We start from the raw sequence: 19,545 nt of genomic DNA on the forward strand, positions 1-19,545 counted from the left end.
GGACTGGACGTCCATGGTGAATATGAGGTGTTGGGGGCCAGGGAATTGGAAGTCCTGGAGGAGGTGGAGGGCGTGGGTGGTGTCACGGACATAGGTGGGGAGTTCCTGGACCAAAGGGGAGAAAATGGAGTCCAGATAGGTGGAGATGAGTTCGGTGGGGCAGGAGCAGGCTGAGACGATGGGTCGACCAGGGCAGGCAGGTTTGTGGATTTTGGGAAGGAGATAGAACCGGGCCGTGCGGGGCCCCAAGATGACATTCCACATTAAGCAGAGGTTCACCTGCACATCTGCCAATGTGGTATACTGCATCCACTGTACCCGGTGCGGCTTCCTCTACATTGGGGAAACCAAGCGGAGGCTTGGGGACCGCTTTGCAGAACACCTCCGCTCAGTTCGCAACAAACAACTGCACCTCCCAGTCGCAAACCATTTCCACTCCCCCTCCCATTCTCTTGATGACATGTCCATCATGGGCCTCCTGCACTGCCACAATGATGCCACCCGAAGGTTGCAGGAACAGCAACTCATATTCCGCCTGGGAACCCTGCAGCCATATGGTATCAATGTGGACTTCACCAGTTTCAAAATCTCCCCTTCCCCTACTGCATCCCTAAACCATCCCAGTTCATCCCCTCCCCCCACTGCACCACACAACCAGCCCAGCTCTTCCCCCCCACCCACTGCATCCCAAAACCAGTCCAACCTGTCTCTGCCTCCCTAACCGGTTCTTCCTCTCACCCATCCCTTCCTCCCACCCCAAGCCGCACCCCCAGCTACCTACTAACCTCATCCCACCTCCTTGACCCGTCCGTCTTCCCTGGACTGACCTATCCCCTCCCTACCTCCCCACCTACACCCTCTCCACCTATCTTCTTTACTCTCCATCTTCGGTCCGCCTCCCCCTCTCTCCCTATTTATTCCAGTTCCCTCTCCCCATCCCCCTCTCTGATGAAGGGTCTAGGCCCGAAACGTCAGCTTTTGTGCTCCTGAGATGCTGCTTGGCCTGCTGTGTTCATCCAGCCTCACATTTTATTAACTATGATAAGTTGTTTACTTGCATTGTATCTGAGAGCAAAAGCAGGATTTAATGTCTTTCAAAAATGTAGCACCAGTAGTTAAGTCTTAATGTGATTGAAAAAAAGTGAGCTTTCTGGAGACAACTCTAGTAAAGTGGGAGCTGAGAAACTAATATGTGCAAAGTTAGAGATGAGAATAATATCAACTGCTGCCATATAACAAGAGAAACAAAAATTGCATTCATATAGTGTTTTTTTACAACTTCAGGATATCCCAAAGCCTTGCAAAAGGATGAGGAGAAATCACTAGGTTATTGCTGTCATAAATTTAGCAAATTCTATTATAAAACTGTATGCATACACGTTTAATAATCTTTATTAGAAGATTAGAATAGAAAAATGATATACAGATGCCATTCAAAATCAAAACCAGATGAAGAATGAGAATAAAACTACAACCTGAAAAGCAAAAGGAACCAAAACAGGAGCACAGACTATAGTCTGAAATCACTGAGTTTTACTGAGAATCTAGATGGCTGTCTAGCACCTAATCAAAAGGTGAGGTGCTTGACCTTGAGATTAAATTGAGATGCATTGGAGCATACCAGGGAGCTGTGTACAGAAAACTGGGTTAGACATGTGGATCGAACAGTGTTGAGCAAACCAATCTGTTTTTGGCTTCCAAAGTTCAAGATTATGGAATCTTAATTTTTTTGGTTATGGGTGAATTGCGTTGACTATTCTGGAGGGGTTTTTTTGGCCATGGAGCTCAATGAGCATTCTCACTGTATAACAACCAAACTTGTCACATACCTACCAGCCTCATCCCGCTCCCGTGACATGTCCTTCCTCCCTGGACTGACTTACCCCCACTAAATCCCCACCTCCACTCACCTTTACTGGCTCCAACCCCACCTCTTTGACCAGACTGTCTCCTCTCCACCTACCTTCTCCTTTATCCATCTTCTATCCGTCTCCCCCCTCTCCCTATTTATTTCAGAATCCCCTTCCCCTCTCCCACTTCTGAAGAATGGTCTAAACCCGAAACGTCAGCTTTCCTGCTCCTCTGGGACTGCTTGGCCTGCTGTGTTCATCCAGCTCTACACCTTGTTGTTGTCTCATCAACTACCTACCACACCCCTAAAGGGTCCCTCTTGTCCAATTCTAGCCCCATCTTATCAGGCACTGTTCCAGAAACAACTGGATGGTGGTGGTGTAGTGGTAATTTTACTGGACCAGTAGCCCAAAAACCTGGGCTAATATTCTGGAGAATTACGTTCAAATCCCACTATGGCAGATGAATTTAATAAAAAGAAAACTGGAATTAAAAGCATGTAATCATGGTCCAATGTTACAAAAATTCATCTGGTTCACTAATGCCCTTTGGGGAATGATATCTTCCATCCTCACCTGTTCTGGCCTATGTGTGAATTCAGAACCAATGCAGCTGACTCTAAAACTGGGTTGGGCAATAAATGCTGTTCTAGTCAGAGATGCTCACACCCTGTGAACCAATACTTCAAAAAAAATCTCTGGTCCTAGCGTTATCTTTAAAAGCCTGTTGGACACCTGGACAAGCCCTGTCAGTCTGGCGCTGCCCTGCATGGTTCCTGATATTTGCCGTGAATAGGACAGAAAAGAGGTGACTAGCACCCCTTTTTGTGGGTAGGGACAGAGAGGTCCTGCTGTATGCAGTGGGACATCGGCAAGATATAGTCTTCCCCAGGACCAGCAGTGGATGCCATGACACCAGGCCATGCCAGCTTGGTTCAAGGTTGCCAATGGGTCAGTGCAGTCTCAGCTGTTTAGAGGAATGCATAGCAATGTAGGAGGAAGGTCAATGATCTCCTCCAGTCAGCGAGCATAAGTGCCACGATCCTCTCTGCTACCTCTCACTCACTGTGTATCTACTACTGTACTCACCTCCCACTAACACTCATATTCTGCCTCCCTCAGTATTGCCTGCAACATCTTCCCTCCTCATGAACTGTCACCCATCCCAAACTCCAACATCACCAAACTGGCATGCCCGCTGTGTTGCCTGCTCACTTGCTTGGCACACCTCCCACCTGTACCAAATTAACCAGCTCTGCCACAAACTGTCATCTGCATTAATACTCCCCCATTTCTCTTTCATTCCAGGAGGAAAACTGCTCACAATAGGGCAGAAAGAGTCAAGGTGATGGATACACTATTCAACCTTACCACTTATGTACAGAGCATTCTGACTCCAACTGTGTCTCAGCCACTAGACTGGTATCAGGGGCTGCCTTTGACTTATAATGCTGGCATACCTTGAGTGAAAGCTAACTGCCTTGACTTGCCTATGACCTGGTGACAAACATGACAAGCTTCTTTCCTTTGGGTCCGTGCTGCATGATAAGGCAAGACAGAAGAAATATGAGCTTAATTGCTCCAGCTGAAGGGGCATAGCACAAAAAGGCAAAGCAATGCAAGCCGGAATTAAATGTCTAATAACGGCCATGAAACTATTGTCGACTATTACAAAAACACATCTGGCTTACACGTGACTGCTGACACACAGTAATGCGATCGACTCTAAACTGCCCTCCAGACAATCAGGGATGCGCAATAAATGCTGGCCTAGCCAGTGACACCCTTATCCCAGAAATGAATTAAAAAAAGACAAAAGATTCTGTAAGCATCTAGGTAGGCTCAAAATCAGCGAGAGCTAAGAAAGCCCACGAACTGCAGATGCAGACTGATTCAGTCCATGAACAGGATCCATATCCTTGAGTGCAAAGTGTCCTTGCTGCAACATTACAACAATAGTTGCTACTGTGCCCAAAGGTGCAGCAGGGAAGTTCAGAGTATCCAGTAAGCGGATTACAAATGAGCCATGTAGGATGCCAATTTTTTTCCAGTTCATTCATAGGATGTGGGCTTCACTACTTCACCTGCATTTATTGCCTTCCCTATTTGCACTTGAGAAGCTAGTGGGAAGCTGTCTTCTTGGACCTCTGCAGTCCATGTGCTGTGGGTTGTCCCTTCAGTAAAGACTTCCAGGATTTTTACCCAGGGGGAGGGAAAGAGCTGCAAAATATTTCCAAGTCAGGATGGTGAGACACTTGGGGGGAACTTAAAGGCTGTGGGGTCACCATATATCTACTGGCCTTTCACACAGTCATACAGCAACAGCCCAACATATCCATGACCACCAGATTTCCCGAAACAAAACTAGCCCCATTGGCCAGCATTTGACTTATATCTCTCTAGACCTTTCCTATCCATCCACCTGTCCAAATATCATTTAAATGTTGTAACCTGACCCGCATCTACCACTTCCTCTGATAGTTCATTCCAAACACATGCCACCCTCTGTGTGGAAATGTTGCCTTATGTCCTTTTTAAATTTTTCTCCTCTCACCTTAAACCTATTCCCCTACCCTAGGGAAAAGACCTTTGCTATTCACCTTATTTGTGTCCCTCATGATTTTATAAATCTCTATAACGTTACCCCTCAGCCTCCAACACTCCAGGGAAAAAAATTCCCAATCTATCCAGTCTCTCCTTACAACTCAAATCCTCCAGTCCAGGTAACGTCGTTGTAAATATTTTCTGCACCCTTCATACACAATCTCACTATGTTTCCTTCTAGATGGAAGTGGTTATGGGTTTGTGGAAGGTGCTGTCTGAACATTTTGGTGAATTTCTGCAGTGCATCTTGTAGATTGTACACACTTCTGCCACTGAGCTTTGGTGGTGGAGAGAGTGGGTGCTTGTGGATGTAGCACCAATCAAATGGGCTGATTTGTCTTGGATGGTGACAAGCTTCTTGATTGTTGTTCGAGTTGCATGTGCAGGCAAGTGGGGAGTATTCAATCACACTCCTGACTTTTGCCTTGCAGATGATGGGCATACTTTGGGGAGGCAGGTGTGAGTTACTTACCGCAGTATTCCTAACCAATGATCATGAAGTGCAGTGCATGTTCCCGGGGCCATGGAATGTGCCCTGAGACGTTGGTCTCTTGTGGCCAATATGGATATTCTTTCAGGCAAGCAGCAAGCTGAAGTCATCAGATACCTGCTTTGACTTCCACATCAAGAATTTGCCACACTTTTGACATTTATTTAAGGCTGGAAGCTAAATATTATTGAGCGTGGTGTGCTGTTAATATCACTTTAACAACCTACAATCCTCCTTAATTGGTTACTTGCTGCTGCCATAGAGAAAGTTATCTCGCTGCTCTGCAATTGCATAAAAGATGCAACAAGCTGAGGTACATCTCACAGACTTCTCGTTCTATCTTGTTACAAATCTTGACATAGTCCATATCATGCAGACCATTCTAAAATTCCCCTTAAAATCAACAGATTCCTACAGAGCACCAAGTCACTGCTCCCCAAAACAACTGTATAGTTGTCAGGTAATGAATTTTTTGCAAGCATTTTATAAATTTGATCACAAGATTGATTACAAAGATCGTTGTAATTCACAACAATTTTAAGTCTACGGATCTCCAGATTGCAGAAATAAAACTTTTGCTGAACTTTGCAATTGTGCTTCTACTTCAGTGATAAGACTTCAAAGTTGGCAATCCCAATGTAAACACTTGCTAAATCTCTTAGCAACACAAAGGTGCAGCAAACAAGACTTTTTCAAACATCACTATATAACTTAAGTTTGTTATGGTGGTGTGACTTCACTGCTTATTCTTAAAGTCAACAATATACTCTTCGCGAATGATTCAGGGACTGCATGCATGATGGCTGACCTGGAAAAGAAGGTGAATGAGTAAAAAAAGATCTGTATTCACTTTATAAACTTTGACAAGTGCAGAAAGATAAAACAAACAAAAGGAAATTGCTATGAGATTTCATGATGATGACAGAAATAGAAAAGATACACAGAAAAGACTGCTTTAAAAGCGTGACTGATAAGAGTTCCCTGGCAAGGAGCAATAATTCTGTTGTTGCTCAAAGCTACTAGATGGGATATCAGCAAATCTAAAGGCATTGTGTGAGGAGGTTATTTCAATCCTAAACATGTTACCTGTATTCCAAATGGTTTGCTTGACTGGAGACCATCATGTTTGAATCCACACCCAACCTTTACCATAATGGACTGTGGCGGCATTATAAATGATCTACAGCATACACAGTGGAAAATATGAAATAACACATTGGCCACAGTTCTACCAAGGAGCCAAACCAGGACATCAACATGATGGGATCAGCACCACCTGGAAGTCCCTCTCTAAAACAGATATCATTCTCGTTTGCACATATGTCATCTGTTCATCATGACTGCAATCTCCTCAATTTTCCTACTTAACACATCTGTGGAAGCCCCAGCAACACAAGGGCTACAGTACTTCAAGGCAAAAGTCCATCAGCACCTTTGCAGGGCACGAGGGAAATCAACAACGTAGTTTTGCCAACACTGTCCTCTCCCAGGATAAAATAAGCAAAACTTTAATTGTGTAATTTTCAGTTTGTTTTAATTGGTGGATTTCCCTCATTACTCAAATTTATTCTTGTTAGAAGAATATAAAATTGAACCAGACAGGCAAATTACAAAGCAGTTGGCATGGATGCGACATACAGGAAAGCACAGCTCTACAATGAGCTCACATAAGACATACACCACCAACCATTTCTACCTATGCCTATCCTTCCCTAACATTTGGGGAAGCACCTCATCTTTTGTTTAAAGACACCTTTGCCAAATATCCAAGTTAAATAAACATACATTTAAAAATGCATGATTAGATCAACACAGATTTATTGAGGAAAACAGTGTTTCAAAAAGAAGGAATAGTTAAAGCTACAAAGTTTTATTCCCCGTTTTTACTTTGTTGGCTCATTGCAGCAGGCAAGTGCAAACAACAGGCTTCAGGATACAGATATCCCATGGCTCCTGCTGATATGGACCTCATGGAGTGTATCAATATGGATTAAAAAATGGTTATAGCACAGAATTTTAATACCTTCAAGTATTTATCCAATTCCCATTTGAAAACGACAACCAAAAATGCCATAACCACCATCTAGGCAGTGCATTCCAGATCCTAATCAATGGTTGTGCAAAAGTTGTTGGATCATATCGTCTTTGGTTTTTCTGTCAATACTCTTTGGCTTTCTGCCCCCCAGCCAAAGGAAACAGTTGTAGTCAATGCTGTCCGGAACCTCATGACTTTGAATCAATCAAATAAAATTAATTGAATCAAATAAGACCATAAAACACAGGAGTGGAAGGAAGGCCATTCGGCCCATCAAGTCCACTCCGCCATTTAAATCATGGCTGATGGGCATTTCAACACCACTTCCCTGCACTCTCCCTGTAGCCCTTGATTCCTTTCGAGATCAAGAATTTGTCGATCTCTGCCCTGAAGGCATCCAACGTCCCGGACTCCACTGCACTCTGCGGCAATGAATTCCACAAGCCCACCACTCTCTGGCTGAAGAAATGTCGTCTCATTTCAGTTTTAAATTTACCCCCTCTAATTTTAAGGCTGTGCCCCACGGGTCCTAGTCTCCCCGCCTAACGCAAACAACTTCCTAGCGTCCACCCCTTCTAAACCATACATTATCTTGTAAGTTTCTATTTGATCTCCCCTCAACCTTCTAAACTCTAATGAGTACAATCCCAGGATGCTTAGCCATTCATTATATGTTAAACCTACCATTCCAGGGATCATCCGTGTGAATCTCTGCTGGACACGCTCCAGGGCTAGTATGTCCTTCCTGAGGTGTGGGGCCCAAAATTGGACACAGTATTCTAAATGGGGCCTAACTAGAGTCTTATAAAGCCTCAGAAGCACATCGCTGCTTTTACATTCCAACCCGCTTGAGATAAACGACAACATTACATTCACTTTCTTAATTACGGACTCTACCTGCAAGTTAACATTTAGAGAATCCTGGACCAACATTGCCAGATCCCTTTGCACTTCTGATTTGCGAATTTTCTCACCGTTTAGAAAATAGTCTATGCCTGTATTCTTTTTTCCAAAGTGCAAAACCTCACATTTACTCACATTGAATTTCATCAGCCATTTCCTGGACTACTCTCCTAGACTGTCTAAATCTTTCTGCAGCTTCCCCACCTGTCCACCTATCTTCGTATCATCGGCAAACTTCGCCAGAATGCCCCCAGTCCCTTCATCCAGATCATTAATATATAAGGTGAACAGCTGTGGCCCCAACACTGAACCTTAGGGGACACCGCTCGTCACCGGTTGCCATTCCGAAAAAGAGCCTTTTATCCCAATTTTCTGCCTTGTCAGACAGCCAATCCTCAATCCAAGCCAGTAGTTCACCTCAAACACCATGGGCCCTCACCTTGCTCAGCAGCCTCCCGTGAGGCACTGTATCAAAGGCCTTTTGGAAGTCTAGATAGATAACATCTATTGGGTTTCCCTGGTCTAACATACTTGTTACCTCTTCAAAGAATTCTAACAGGTTTGTCAGGCACGACCTCCCCTTACTAAAACCATGCTGACTTGTTTTAATCTGACCCTGCACTTCCAGGAATTTAAAAATCTCATCCTCGACAATGGATTCTAGAATTTTACCAACTACTGAGGTTAAGCTTACCAGCCTAACATTTTCCATCTTTTGCCTTGATCCTTTCTTAAACAAGGGAGTTACAACAGCAATTTTCCAATCATCTGGGACTTTCCCTGACTCCAGTGACTTTTGAAAGATCACAACCAAAGCCTCGGCTATTTCCTCAGCCACCTCCCTCAGAACTCTAGGATGCAGCCCATCAGGGCCAGGAGATTTATCAATTTTTAGACCCTTTAGCTTTTCTAGCACTTTCTCTTTTGTATTGCCTACCGTACTCAACTCTGCCCCCTGGCTCTCCCTAATTGTTGGCATACTACTCATGTCTTCCACTGTGAAGACTGACACAAAGTACTTATTAAGTTCTTCAGCTATTTCCTTATCTCCCATCACTAGCCTTCCAGCATCAATTTGGAACGGCCCAATATCTACTTTTGTCTCTCCTTTGTTTCTTATGTATTAAAAGAATCTTTTACTACCATTTCTAATATTACTAGCTAGCCTACCTTCATATATGATCCTCTCCTTTCTTACTGCTCTCTTTGTTATCCTCTGTCTGTTTTTGTAGCCTTCGCAAATCTTCTGATTTCCCAGTGCTCTTGGCCACTTTATAGGCTGTCTCTTTTTCTTTGATATATTTCCTGACTTCCTTTGTCAGCCATGGCCGTCTAATCCCATGCCAGATAATCTTTCTTTTCTTTGGGATGAACCTCTGTACTGTGTCCTCAATTATACCCAGAAACTCCTGCCATTGTTGGTCTACTGTCTTCCCTGCTAGGCTCTGCTTCCAGTCGATTTTCGTCAATTCCTCTCTCATGCCCCTGTAATTACCTTTATTTAACTGTAACACCATTACATCCGATTTTGCCTTCTCTCTTTCAAACTGCAGACTGAACTCTACCATATTATGATCGCTGCCTCCTAAGTGTTCCTAAATGTCTGCTCAATCTTCTCTTCTCCAAGGACTGCCACAGCTTCTCCAAACTATCCACAAAACTGAAGTCACTCACCCCTAAAGCCGCTCTCAACCTTTGCTGCACTCTTTATACATTCATGAGCTCAGTTTTCTCTCTGTGATCAAATTATGTGAGAATGTTCACTGATCATTTATTTTCTTTATTCATTTATGGGATGAGGGAGTCATTGGCTAGGCCAGCGTATATTGCCCATCCCTAAATGCCCAATCGGCAGTTAAGAGTCAACAACATTATTATGGCCCTAGGGTGACATGTAGGCCAGGCCAGGTAAAGATGGCAGTTTCCTTCCCCAAATGACATTTGTGAACCAGATGGGTTTTCCTGATAATGTACAATGGTTTCATGATCATTATTAATTAGTAGACTCTTAGTTCCAGATTTTTTTTTACTGAATTCGAATTCCACTGTCTGCCATGGTGGGATTCGAACCAAATCCCCGGAACATTGCTGGGATCACTGGATTAATAGTCCAGCGATAATATCATTAGGCTATCATCTCCCCATTATGTCTTATATCTTCAGAGCAAGGTATTGAAGTGTTCTTCATCCCTTATCCAAATGTTCAGGCTTATCTAAACTGAATCAAACGTTTAGGCACAGGGGCAAATGATGCTTATGCGGACCCTCTCTGGTGTAAGGAGTACAATATCAAAATTTGTTGCCAACTCCACAACTGCTTTAACCAACAGAATTTATAGTTTCTCAAGGAGGAGAGATTCAAAAAAACTTATTGAGTTGGCAGGCAGACTGAAAAGGTTTTGTGGATAATTGTAAGGTATTACATTTTAGATGGAAAAATAATGGTTGTAGATGGAAATTGGAGGTGTAGGCTATTTGATCACCAACTCTTAAATGGCCTACCCTTACTTTGAGACTGTGTCTTCTGGTTCTAAACTCACCCATCAAGGAAAACATCCTATCCATATTTATTCTGTCATGGCTTGCAAAAATTTTCTAAGTTTTCAATAAGATCACCTCTCATTGTTCAACATTCTACAAAATAGAACAATAGAATCTCGAGTGTGAAAAAAGGCCATTTTGCCCATTGAGTTCGCACTGACCTTCTGAGCAGCCTCCCACCCAAATCCAGCCCCCAGCCCTATCTCTTTGACTCATATTTACCATGGCTAATCCACCTCGCCTGCTCATCACTGGACACTACCAGGCAATTTAGCACGGCCTGTCTATCTGACCTAAACATCTTTGGACTGTAGAAGGAAACCAGAGTATCCAGCAGAAACTCATGCAGACATGCATCCCGATCTCTGGTGCTGTAACGCAGTAGTGCTAACCGGTGAGCCACTGTGCAGCCTTGGTGGCTCAGTGGTTAGCACTGCTGCACACAGTACCAGTATTTTTTTCAATCGTTTTGATATAATCAATAAAAAGACCATAGTATTCAAATATATAATTAAGTGAACTAGGCAGTAGGTAAATTAGCAACAACATAGGCTAAACGTGCAGCATTTAAGTTTGCTATGCAAGAGAGATACAGTACCAGACTAAAGCAGTAAATGTAAAAATGTACAAAATGTTAATTAAAACACAATTGGACCATCAGCAGCTCTCCTTGTAAAATGAAATTTAGCCCAAAACTTTCCATGTCTTCACACAAGCTTCATACAACATTGTCTGCACATACATCAACTGGGCAGGTAGCAAGATTAGTACCCAGTTCGTAATGCCAACCCCTGTCAGGGCCAAAATGCTGACAGCAAGCACCATCCTCAATGTTTGTTAGACTGCCTGACACCACATTGGAGAATAGTGGAAGTCGGGCAGAGGGCCAGCTGCCTCATGGTGTAGAGTAGTCAAACACTCAAAAATTAAAATACATGTCAACTACAAAAAGAAAGTTGTCTTTAGTCAATAATGGTTTTAACGATTTGTCACGTTGGACTTTTAAAAAGGAAAATTTATCGTGTCACTTTTTCAATGGAAAAATTGAATCAATCAAAAAGTTTCGATGAAAGTAACTGGCCCTTTGGAGTCCACTAAAAACCCAACCTCAAGGAGTTTACCAGAAAGTTAGTTGGAAACACAAGTTCAAGGCCTCCATCCCACCTTTAATACGCTACAGTGTTGTAGAGACAGTGGAAACAGGGTACATTTCAGAGTTAACAAGGTGTAGAGCTGGATGAACACAGCAGGCCAGGCAGCATCAGAGGAGCAGGAAGGCTGACGTTTTGGGTCTGGACCCTTCTTCCTCTGATGCTGCTTGGCCTGCTGTGTTTGTCCAGCTCTACACCTTGTTATCACAGATTCTCCAGCATTGGCAGTTCCTACTATCTCTACATTTCAGAGAACTATTTTCAAAGAATGTCAATACTCTACTTATGGCCACTGTTATCATTCCAGCTGCTAGCCCTATTGAACAAGTAATATCCCACAGCGATGCTCAGCTTGATAGATATTACATTTAATTTTTATAGTTGTTTACTGTGGTGGTTAGAGACTGATTATGTTCATACAAGAGCAATCTTCTTTAACAAAATAACACGTTAATTATACAAAAGAAAACCAAAACAAAGCTGCAAGTGTGAGCCACTTTAGAAGGATCTTAATATAATCAACAAAATGATTTAACCTCATTCCCCAAGTTAGAGATACCCAATCACAAAGCAGTACGGCTCCTATCTTAACTTTTTAATTTCTTATTTAAATGTCTCTTAAGCAGGTAGAAAATCTTCCAGACTGGAAATTTCTACACAACTAATAGATGGGCCTTCTTAATAAAACTGATAAAACTGTTCCTGTGAATTCAAACTGATTTCTGAATTGAAACCTGATTTACTATTGGGCCCTGGTCTGCTCTTCACTATGCATCCTAAAAGCTAAACTTTGTAAACATTTGATCAACACCATAGGTAGCCTGCTTCACAGTTATGTCACGTGTTTTCTTATTTTTAGTTAATTGTTCCAAATTATTTCTCACCTCTTTAAAGAAAAAAGTTGCCGTTTATTGTTTTATTTTGACCTTTACAGAACTGAAACCAGACATCTATTTTAACCATACTTTAAAGCCCAAATTCACAAATAATGATAAATCTTTATCACAACACAGGGAATGTGATAAAACCCCTAACTTCTGTAGGCAGATTGACTGAAATGCTGGGAAAAGCAACAAAGAATGTTCAGTGATAACAAGGTGTAGAGCTGGATGAACACAGCAGGCCAAGCAGCATCAGAGGAGCAGGAAAGCTGATGTTTCAGGTCAAGACCTTTCTCTTTTCCTGCTCCTCTGATGCTGCTTGGCCTGCTGTGTTCATCCAGCTCTACACCTTGTTATCTCAGATTCTCCATCATCTGCAGTTCCTACGATCTCTCTAAAGAATGTTCAGTATTTTCTTTTGCTAATTTCACTAGGTTAGTTTTTGCAGCCATTCAACTTCTGGAACCTTGCTTGAATTGTTCTAAGCATGCTTTAAGAAACACTTGTTCAATATGCTCCCCACAAAACTGAACGTCAAAACTACATATAGGACAGAAGCAGAAAATGCTGGAAATATATGACAAGTCAATCAATATTTGTAAAGAGACAAAACTTGTGCACTTTCACATGACAGGATAGTTTGGGGTCATGGACAATGGTGTGAGGAAAAGATGAACATTTTTTCCATCAGCTATGGATGTATGACAAAATATCATTTGGGAAGAATAAATCAGCAAAATTATTCTAAAGAGACCTCTGGAAAGTTGAGAGCAGAAGAGGAGTGGGGGAGGTGTGTGCATGCATGCAAGGGAGGGAAGGAAGTTCAGTGTGGGTGGTAGGAATTGAACTTTGCGATAGGAGTGGCTGAAATAATGACCTACATTAATCTTGATTATGCATTTCTATTCAAACCTACTAAAGAGCTTATGTACTTGATAGCTCTTTTGATGTAAACTACACAATTGATTGTAAACTTGTCTCTTTATAGCCTTAAGGTATATTGAGTACTTCCATTATTTTTGTACTTGTGCCTTAGGTAACTATAGGTCCAGTGATGTAAGAACTTCACATCATTATTATAACAATGCAAGCATATTTCCAACTGGTTAGAAATCAAGGCAAGCAAGGCTAATTGAATGTTAGCCTTTATTGTAATAGGATTTGGATGCAGGAGTAGTGAAATCTTGCTTCAATTGCCTAGGAATTGGGTTAAACCTCACCTAAAATACTGTGTGCAGTTTTCATCTCCTATTTCAGGGAAGAGATTATTGCCATAGAGAGACTGCAACAAAAGTTCACAAGACTTATTCTTGGGCTGGTGGGACTGTCCGATGGAGAAAGATTGGGCAAACTGGGTCTCTATTCTGTACGGTTTTGAAGAATGAGAAGTCATCTTACTGAAACTCAAAATTACTTAAATGGACACACAATATTGATGCAGGTAAGATGTTTCCCCTCATTGCATAGTCTAGAACTAGGGTGCACAATTTAAAATAATGAGGAATGCCACTTAGAGATCAGGAGGATGCTGTTTACTTGGAGGATTGCAAACCTTTAGAATTCTCAGAGGGCTGTGGAATCTCAGTATTTGAGCATGTTTAGCATAAAGATTGATAGATTTCTGATGAAAAGTGACATCTAGGGTTATGGGGATGAGTTGGGCAAAAGATACTGAAGTGTTAGATTAGCCACAATAATATTCAGTGCTGGAGCAGGCTCAAAGGGCTGAATAGTCTACTCCTGTTTCTCCTTCCGAACAGATGAAACTGGTTGATTTTTCTACTTTCTTAGCCAGGGAAGTGGAGGTCAATTGTGGAAACTCTACTGCCACCCTAGCTGAGATCAACCAACTTATTTTGATTTATTATTGTCACCTGAACTGACATACAGTGGAAAGTATTATTTTATATGCTAACCAGACAAATCACACCTTACCTAAGTACATCAGGGAGACAGAACAGAATATAGAACAATGTTACAGCTACAAAGAAGGTACAGAGAAAGATCAACTCTAACCTATGAGGTGTCCAATCATAAGCCTGTTAACAGTGGGAAATAAGCTGTTCTTAAATCTGTTGGTATGTGTTTTTCAAACGTTTGCATTTTCTGCCTGATAGAAGAGGGTGGAAGTCAGTATAACTGGGTAGGAGGGGTCTTTGATTATGTTGCTGCTTTCCCAAGATTGCGGGGAGCATAGACAGAGTCAATGGAATGAAGGCTGGTTTTCATGATGGATAGGGCTGTGTTTATAATTCACTGTAAGTTCTTGAAGTCTTGAGCAAAGCAGTTTCCAAACCAAGCTGTGTTGCATCCGGATTTGATGCTTTCTGTGGAGTATCTATAAAAATTAAGAGTTGTTGTGGACGTGCCGAATTTCCTTACCCTTCTGAGGAAGTAGAGGTGTTGGTGTGCTTTCTGACTGTAGGGTCAACACGGAAAACCTATTCTTAGTGATAATCCATTGAATAATTTTTGTAGGCATCTTCATCAGTTGTTTTCAAAGTCAATGTTTGGAAAATACCTCTTTGGTTACCGACAATGATTTTGATAAATGAACAAAATAGCCTTTTAAATTTTAAAATTTATCAAAGCGCTCTTCTTGTTGCCATTTTGCCAAATGTGGTGTCATTTCAGCAGTTTTAGCTATGTATATCAATCTAAAATCAAATTCCAATTATTGCAATCATTTCTCCAAGTTACAGACAAGGAACCATCATACTTCTACCTATGTAAAGTACTAATATTTCAACTCTTTCAATCAGAGAAAGAAAAATAAACGTTTGACCGCTTGAAGTTCTTTTTAAACATACACAAATTGGGGGAAAAGGTTAATTTTGGTGGATGAATACCACAGGAAATACAAACAGAGTGGACAGTGATAAAGTCAGGTTGTCAAAGAAATGAATATCAGTAATGAATAATGGGCTGAAACTCCCCTTGCTTTTAGTTTTGTGGAGATGCCCACAAATATATATACTCTGCAGTTCCGCCATAGCCTGCAGCAGGAAAGAAATGGAAAACCACAGCTGCAGAATTTCAAAGATTAGAATAACCAAATATTTAAGCTTTCCTGCGTGATGTAGTTATAAAAATAAATCAAAAAGGCAGGCAATTAAGGCAAAATGTTTCAGTGACCTAGGTCTATCAGTACAGTTTGTAACCAACAGCACAGCTGCACTAACAAAATTCCTCTTGATTAGCCAAACAAGCAAAGCATGAGGTCTCTTGATGGCTTTCTCTAATGTTGCCTTCAATTCAGCTGCAACGATAATTCAACAGTTTGTATACACAATGCTCCATATAAAGTACTTTGTGAATGAAATAGGTTTGTTTGCCTTTTGCATCAACACTCGGCAAATGATCAGCTTTAAATTGAGTTATTTTTGTCATTTCTTTACCATCCTCACTCTCAGCTTTTTGAATGGACAACTTCAAAAATCTATTCATATAATAAAGAGCATTTTTTGACAAAATATAAAGTATCCATTTAAAACCTGATTTTTTTCTGAATTAGTCTTGAACATAAACTTTTGAGGTTTCACACAAATTTTCTTTAGATTTAGTTCTGAAGCTAATCAAACTCAAGTACAATATTGCTATCCATAAATACTGATGTTTTTCTTGGATAACATAAACCTCAGAACATTCAGTAGGAATTCTTTAGACATTGCTGAAGATTTTTCTTGACTAATTTACTGAACCTATCTAGCTCAAGGAGTTGCTTTGTCCCCCTGACTCAGTGATTTCATCAAGTTGGCATAAAGGCTGCAACAGCTTAAAGTTCTAAAATAATACCTAAATCTACTAGAACTACCAGAGCAACCAGCCCTTAAGGTAACTCTAACATTGATTAGACCAAAAGAAAATGGTCCAGCAAAGTGGCAAAGTTCCTAAATAATTATAACATATCGTTTCATTACAGTAATCTATACAGTACTGCTACCAGTTATAAAACCACACAATTTCAGCAAACATATTAAGTACTGCAGAGTTTGAAGTCATTGTACTTCTGAATCATTGGAACAATTTACTGTTGTCACTATATTACATCTTACCCTTCTTTTCCTCTATTTTCTTTAAGATAAAAGGCAGATGAAATGCAACAAAGGTAACCTTGGAACTCAAAAATATGGGAATCAGATTTAGCCTCCGTGTGCCTGTGTCAGCTCTCTTAAAGACAGTTTTTCTTCATCTTTACCTATATCCATAAAATTCTCCCTGAAATAACAGCATATCTGATGTGTCACAGCCAAAGACAACATGTTTCTATTGTAGCTGAATGGTTCTCCTGTAACATCTTCCTTCCAGAAGGTTCTGTGTCACTCTGAAATGCTTCAGTTACATACCAGCTATTGAAACACAGCAGCACATTGGTGAGCATGAAAGTTTTGACACAAGGATTTAACTACATAAGAAACAATGAATTACAGATTATTGGAAATTATTCGCAATTTGTGTGCAAAATTTCCTTTGTATTGTGAATATTTTGTCCTGTTTATCAGGGACAAATATCAACAGTTTTAGGTTGACAACTAATGGTGGTTATGTTGATGACCCATATGGGGGTCTGAATTAAGAACATAGTACTAGGGAAAAAAAAATTCAAGATTCTGATTCAAGATACTGGTATGGAGGGAAGGTCTTACGAGGAAAGGCTGAGGGACTTGAGGCTGTTTTCATTAGAGAGAAGAAGGTTGAGAGGTGACTTAATTGAAACATATAAAATAATCAGAGGGTTAGATAGGGTGGATAGGGAGAGCCTTTTTCCTAGGATGGTGACGGTGAGCACGAGGGGGCATAGCTTTAAATGGAGGGGTGAAAGATATAGGACAGATGTCAGAGGTGGTTTCTCTACTCAGAGTAGTAAGGGAATGGAACGCTTTTCCTGCAACGGTAGTAGATTCGCCAACTTTAGGTACATTTAAGTCGTCATTGGATAAGCATATGGACGTACATGGAATAGTGTAGGTTAGACGGGCTTGAGATCGGTATGACAGGTCGGCACAACATCGAGGGCCGAAGGGCCTGTACTGTGCTGTAATGTTCTATGTTCTATTCCCTGTTACCATACCTAAAATTGCAGTTACGTTTTGCTGCATAAGAGATTTGCTGGTGACATGGTATTTCCTTATGCACTTAAGGGGTGACTGGCAGATCTGAGAAAGTGAAAATGTGACAATGATTAAAATGTAATATTTTATTATTAAAGCCCAAAATGAGGCAAAATTAAATAGTAGCATTCCTTAAATTAAACTCTGCGGCTATCAACAGTACCTAGGAATTTGTTTAAGATCAATCAAACCAAAGGCTGATTGATGTTGATCTAAAGAAACAAGGTCAGTAATTTTACAGAAACAACAAAACATCTGAGCTACAGTTTAAAGAAAAGGACATTATGAAAATCCAAGGTATGAGGCACAACAAACTAAAGGGTATTCAAAAATCAAAAACTGGCTGATGTAACTTGCTCCATTTAGTCACTAATAAACTATATGAAGTAAAGCAGACACCAGGTCAAGGCAAGCCCCACATTAAAGCAACTTCTTCAACTTTTGTACTGATGTGTTATCGACTTAGATACACCAGCATTCTAATTCCTGGTTACAATAATAACCGTATAAAAATAATTCCATTTGTATTGTGCCTTTAATTTGAATAAACATCCAAAAGTCATCGCAAGTGGTGTAAGAAAAAATATGGACACCAAGCCTAAAAATAGAAATATTAGGAAGGGTCACCAAAAAACTGAACTGGACGAGTGAATGGACTCAAAATTGGAACTGTGTAGAAGTGGTCTGAATGTCTAGCGAGAGGGACACAAAAGTCGGGACAAGGAAGAAGCATCTAAGAGAACAGGAAAAGTGGATCACAGTGTTTTGTGAAGAAGGGAAGCTGAAGCAGTCTGTACTAGATAAAAAGATCATGGAATGGCTTCAAAATATAGATGAGAATTTTAAATTCTCAGCTCTAGGGTACATACATAAGATGTAGGTGAACAAGGGAAGGGAATGGGAGAGGCGCACAAAATTGAATTGGAATGTGTTAGGGAATCTGACTTTTAACATTTATCTCTAAGTTAAAACTGCCCCTATCATCTCCGGACAGTAGTTCATATCACCTCAGCTTTACATTAAATACAGTATCATTTTAACTGAATGACAAACTACATTTAAAGTACTCAAAAATCTAGTAGGCAGTTGGCAAACTTTCATTTGAATGATTTTGAAAAAAACATTACTCCTAACACTGTCTCATAACACCTTAGTAACTGAGGTACGAATGTCTGAACCTCACAGTTTTATTTTTGAAATCAACATCATCTACAATAAGGTGCAGCCATCAGCATGACTGAAGGTTGTTCTCTAAATTTTGTTGTCTACAAATCAAAAATAGGAGTGACCACATGGCTAATTATGTCTGTTCTGTAATTTTTGTCAGCCATGACAGTTGTTCATCTTTTTCATCACACCAGGAACCGATTCTACAAATACCATTCTATGTTAGCTTTAATACATACATTAAATGGGCTTAAAGATCCCCCAAGATCATTTGTTAAAATACCTTAATTTGTAGAAAACATGTACAAGTCTGAACTTGTACACGTGATTAGCGATTTATTGAAAACACTGCAAGGTTTAGAACTTGATTCTATAAATTCTTACCTCTTGTTTTTGACTTATCCAACTGATGACACAAGATATTGATGATATCAAGAAAGGTTGCTCTGGTAAGGAAACAAGGATTCTGCCTAGAAAACAGTAAATCAGTAACAATCAACTATGTAAACTAATTAAAGAATAAACAGCTATTAGGTTACAACAAAAGCAAACCATCATGCAACCAGTGAGAAAATAACAAATTGAGTTCATTATATCCATAAGAGGGAAAGGGAAGTGGAGCAAAGTCAACACTGCAATACGGTTTATCTTTCAAACAGCTAGCTGACTTGAAATGTTTAAACTGTAGCAAAATCAGAATAAAAGATGTACAAACTTCTTGTTATAATCTATGGTATTTTCTTTGCATACTGCGTTGTTTTTGCACAGTCATATCAGTGCTCTTAGTCAGATCAATTCTGAAAATATGCAGA

The 19,545-nt window shown here is 40.6% G+C and overlaps 1 protein-coding gene across 2 annotated transcripts in view; it reads right to left on the reverse strand.

The window, feature by feature from the left end:
* Nucleotides 1–19,545, reverse strand: part of thada (THADA armadillo repeat containing) — a 387,510-nt gene that overhangs the window by 98,745 nt on the left and 269,220 nt on the right. For both annotated transcript variants that reach the window (XM_048536483.2, XM_048536484.2), the window contains exon 30: nucleotides 19,118–19,203. In XM_048536483.2, the coding sequence (XP_048392440.2) occupies nucleotides 19,118–19,203 (86 nt within the window). The remainder of the gene's footprint in view (nucleotides 1–19,117; nucleotides 19,204–19,545) is intronic.

Source organism: Stegostoma tigrinum, chromosome 9, assembly GCF_030684315.1.
Source record: "Stegostoma tigrinum isolate sSteTig4 chromosome 9, sSteTig4.hap1, whole genome shotgun sequence".
Taxonomy (NCBI): Eukaryota; Metazoa; Chordata; class Chondrichthyes; order Orectolobiformes; family Stegostomatidae; genus Stegostoma; species Stegostoma tigrinum.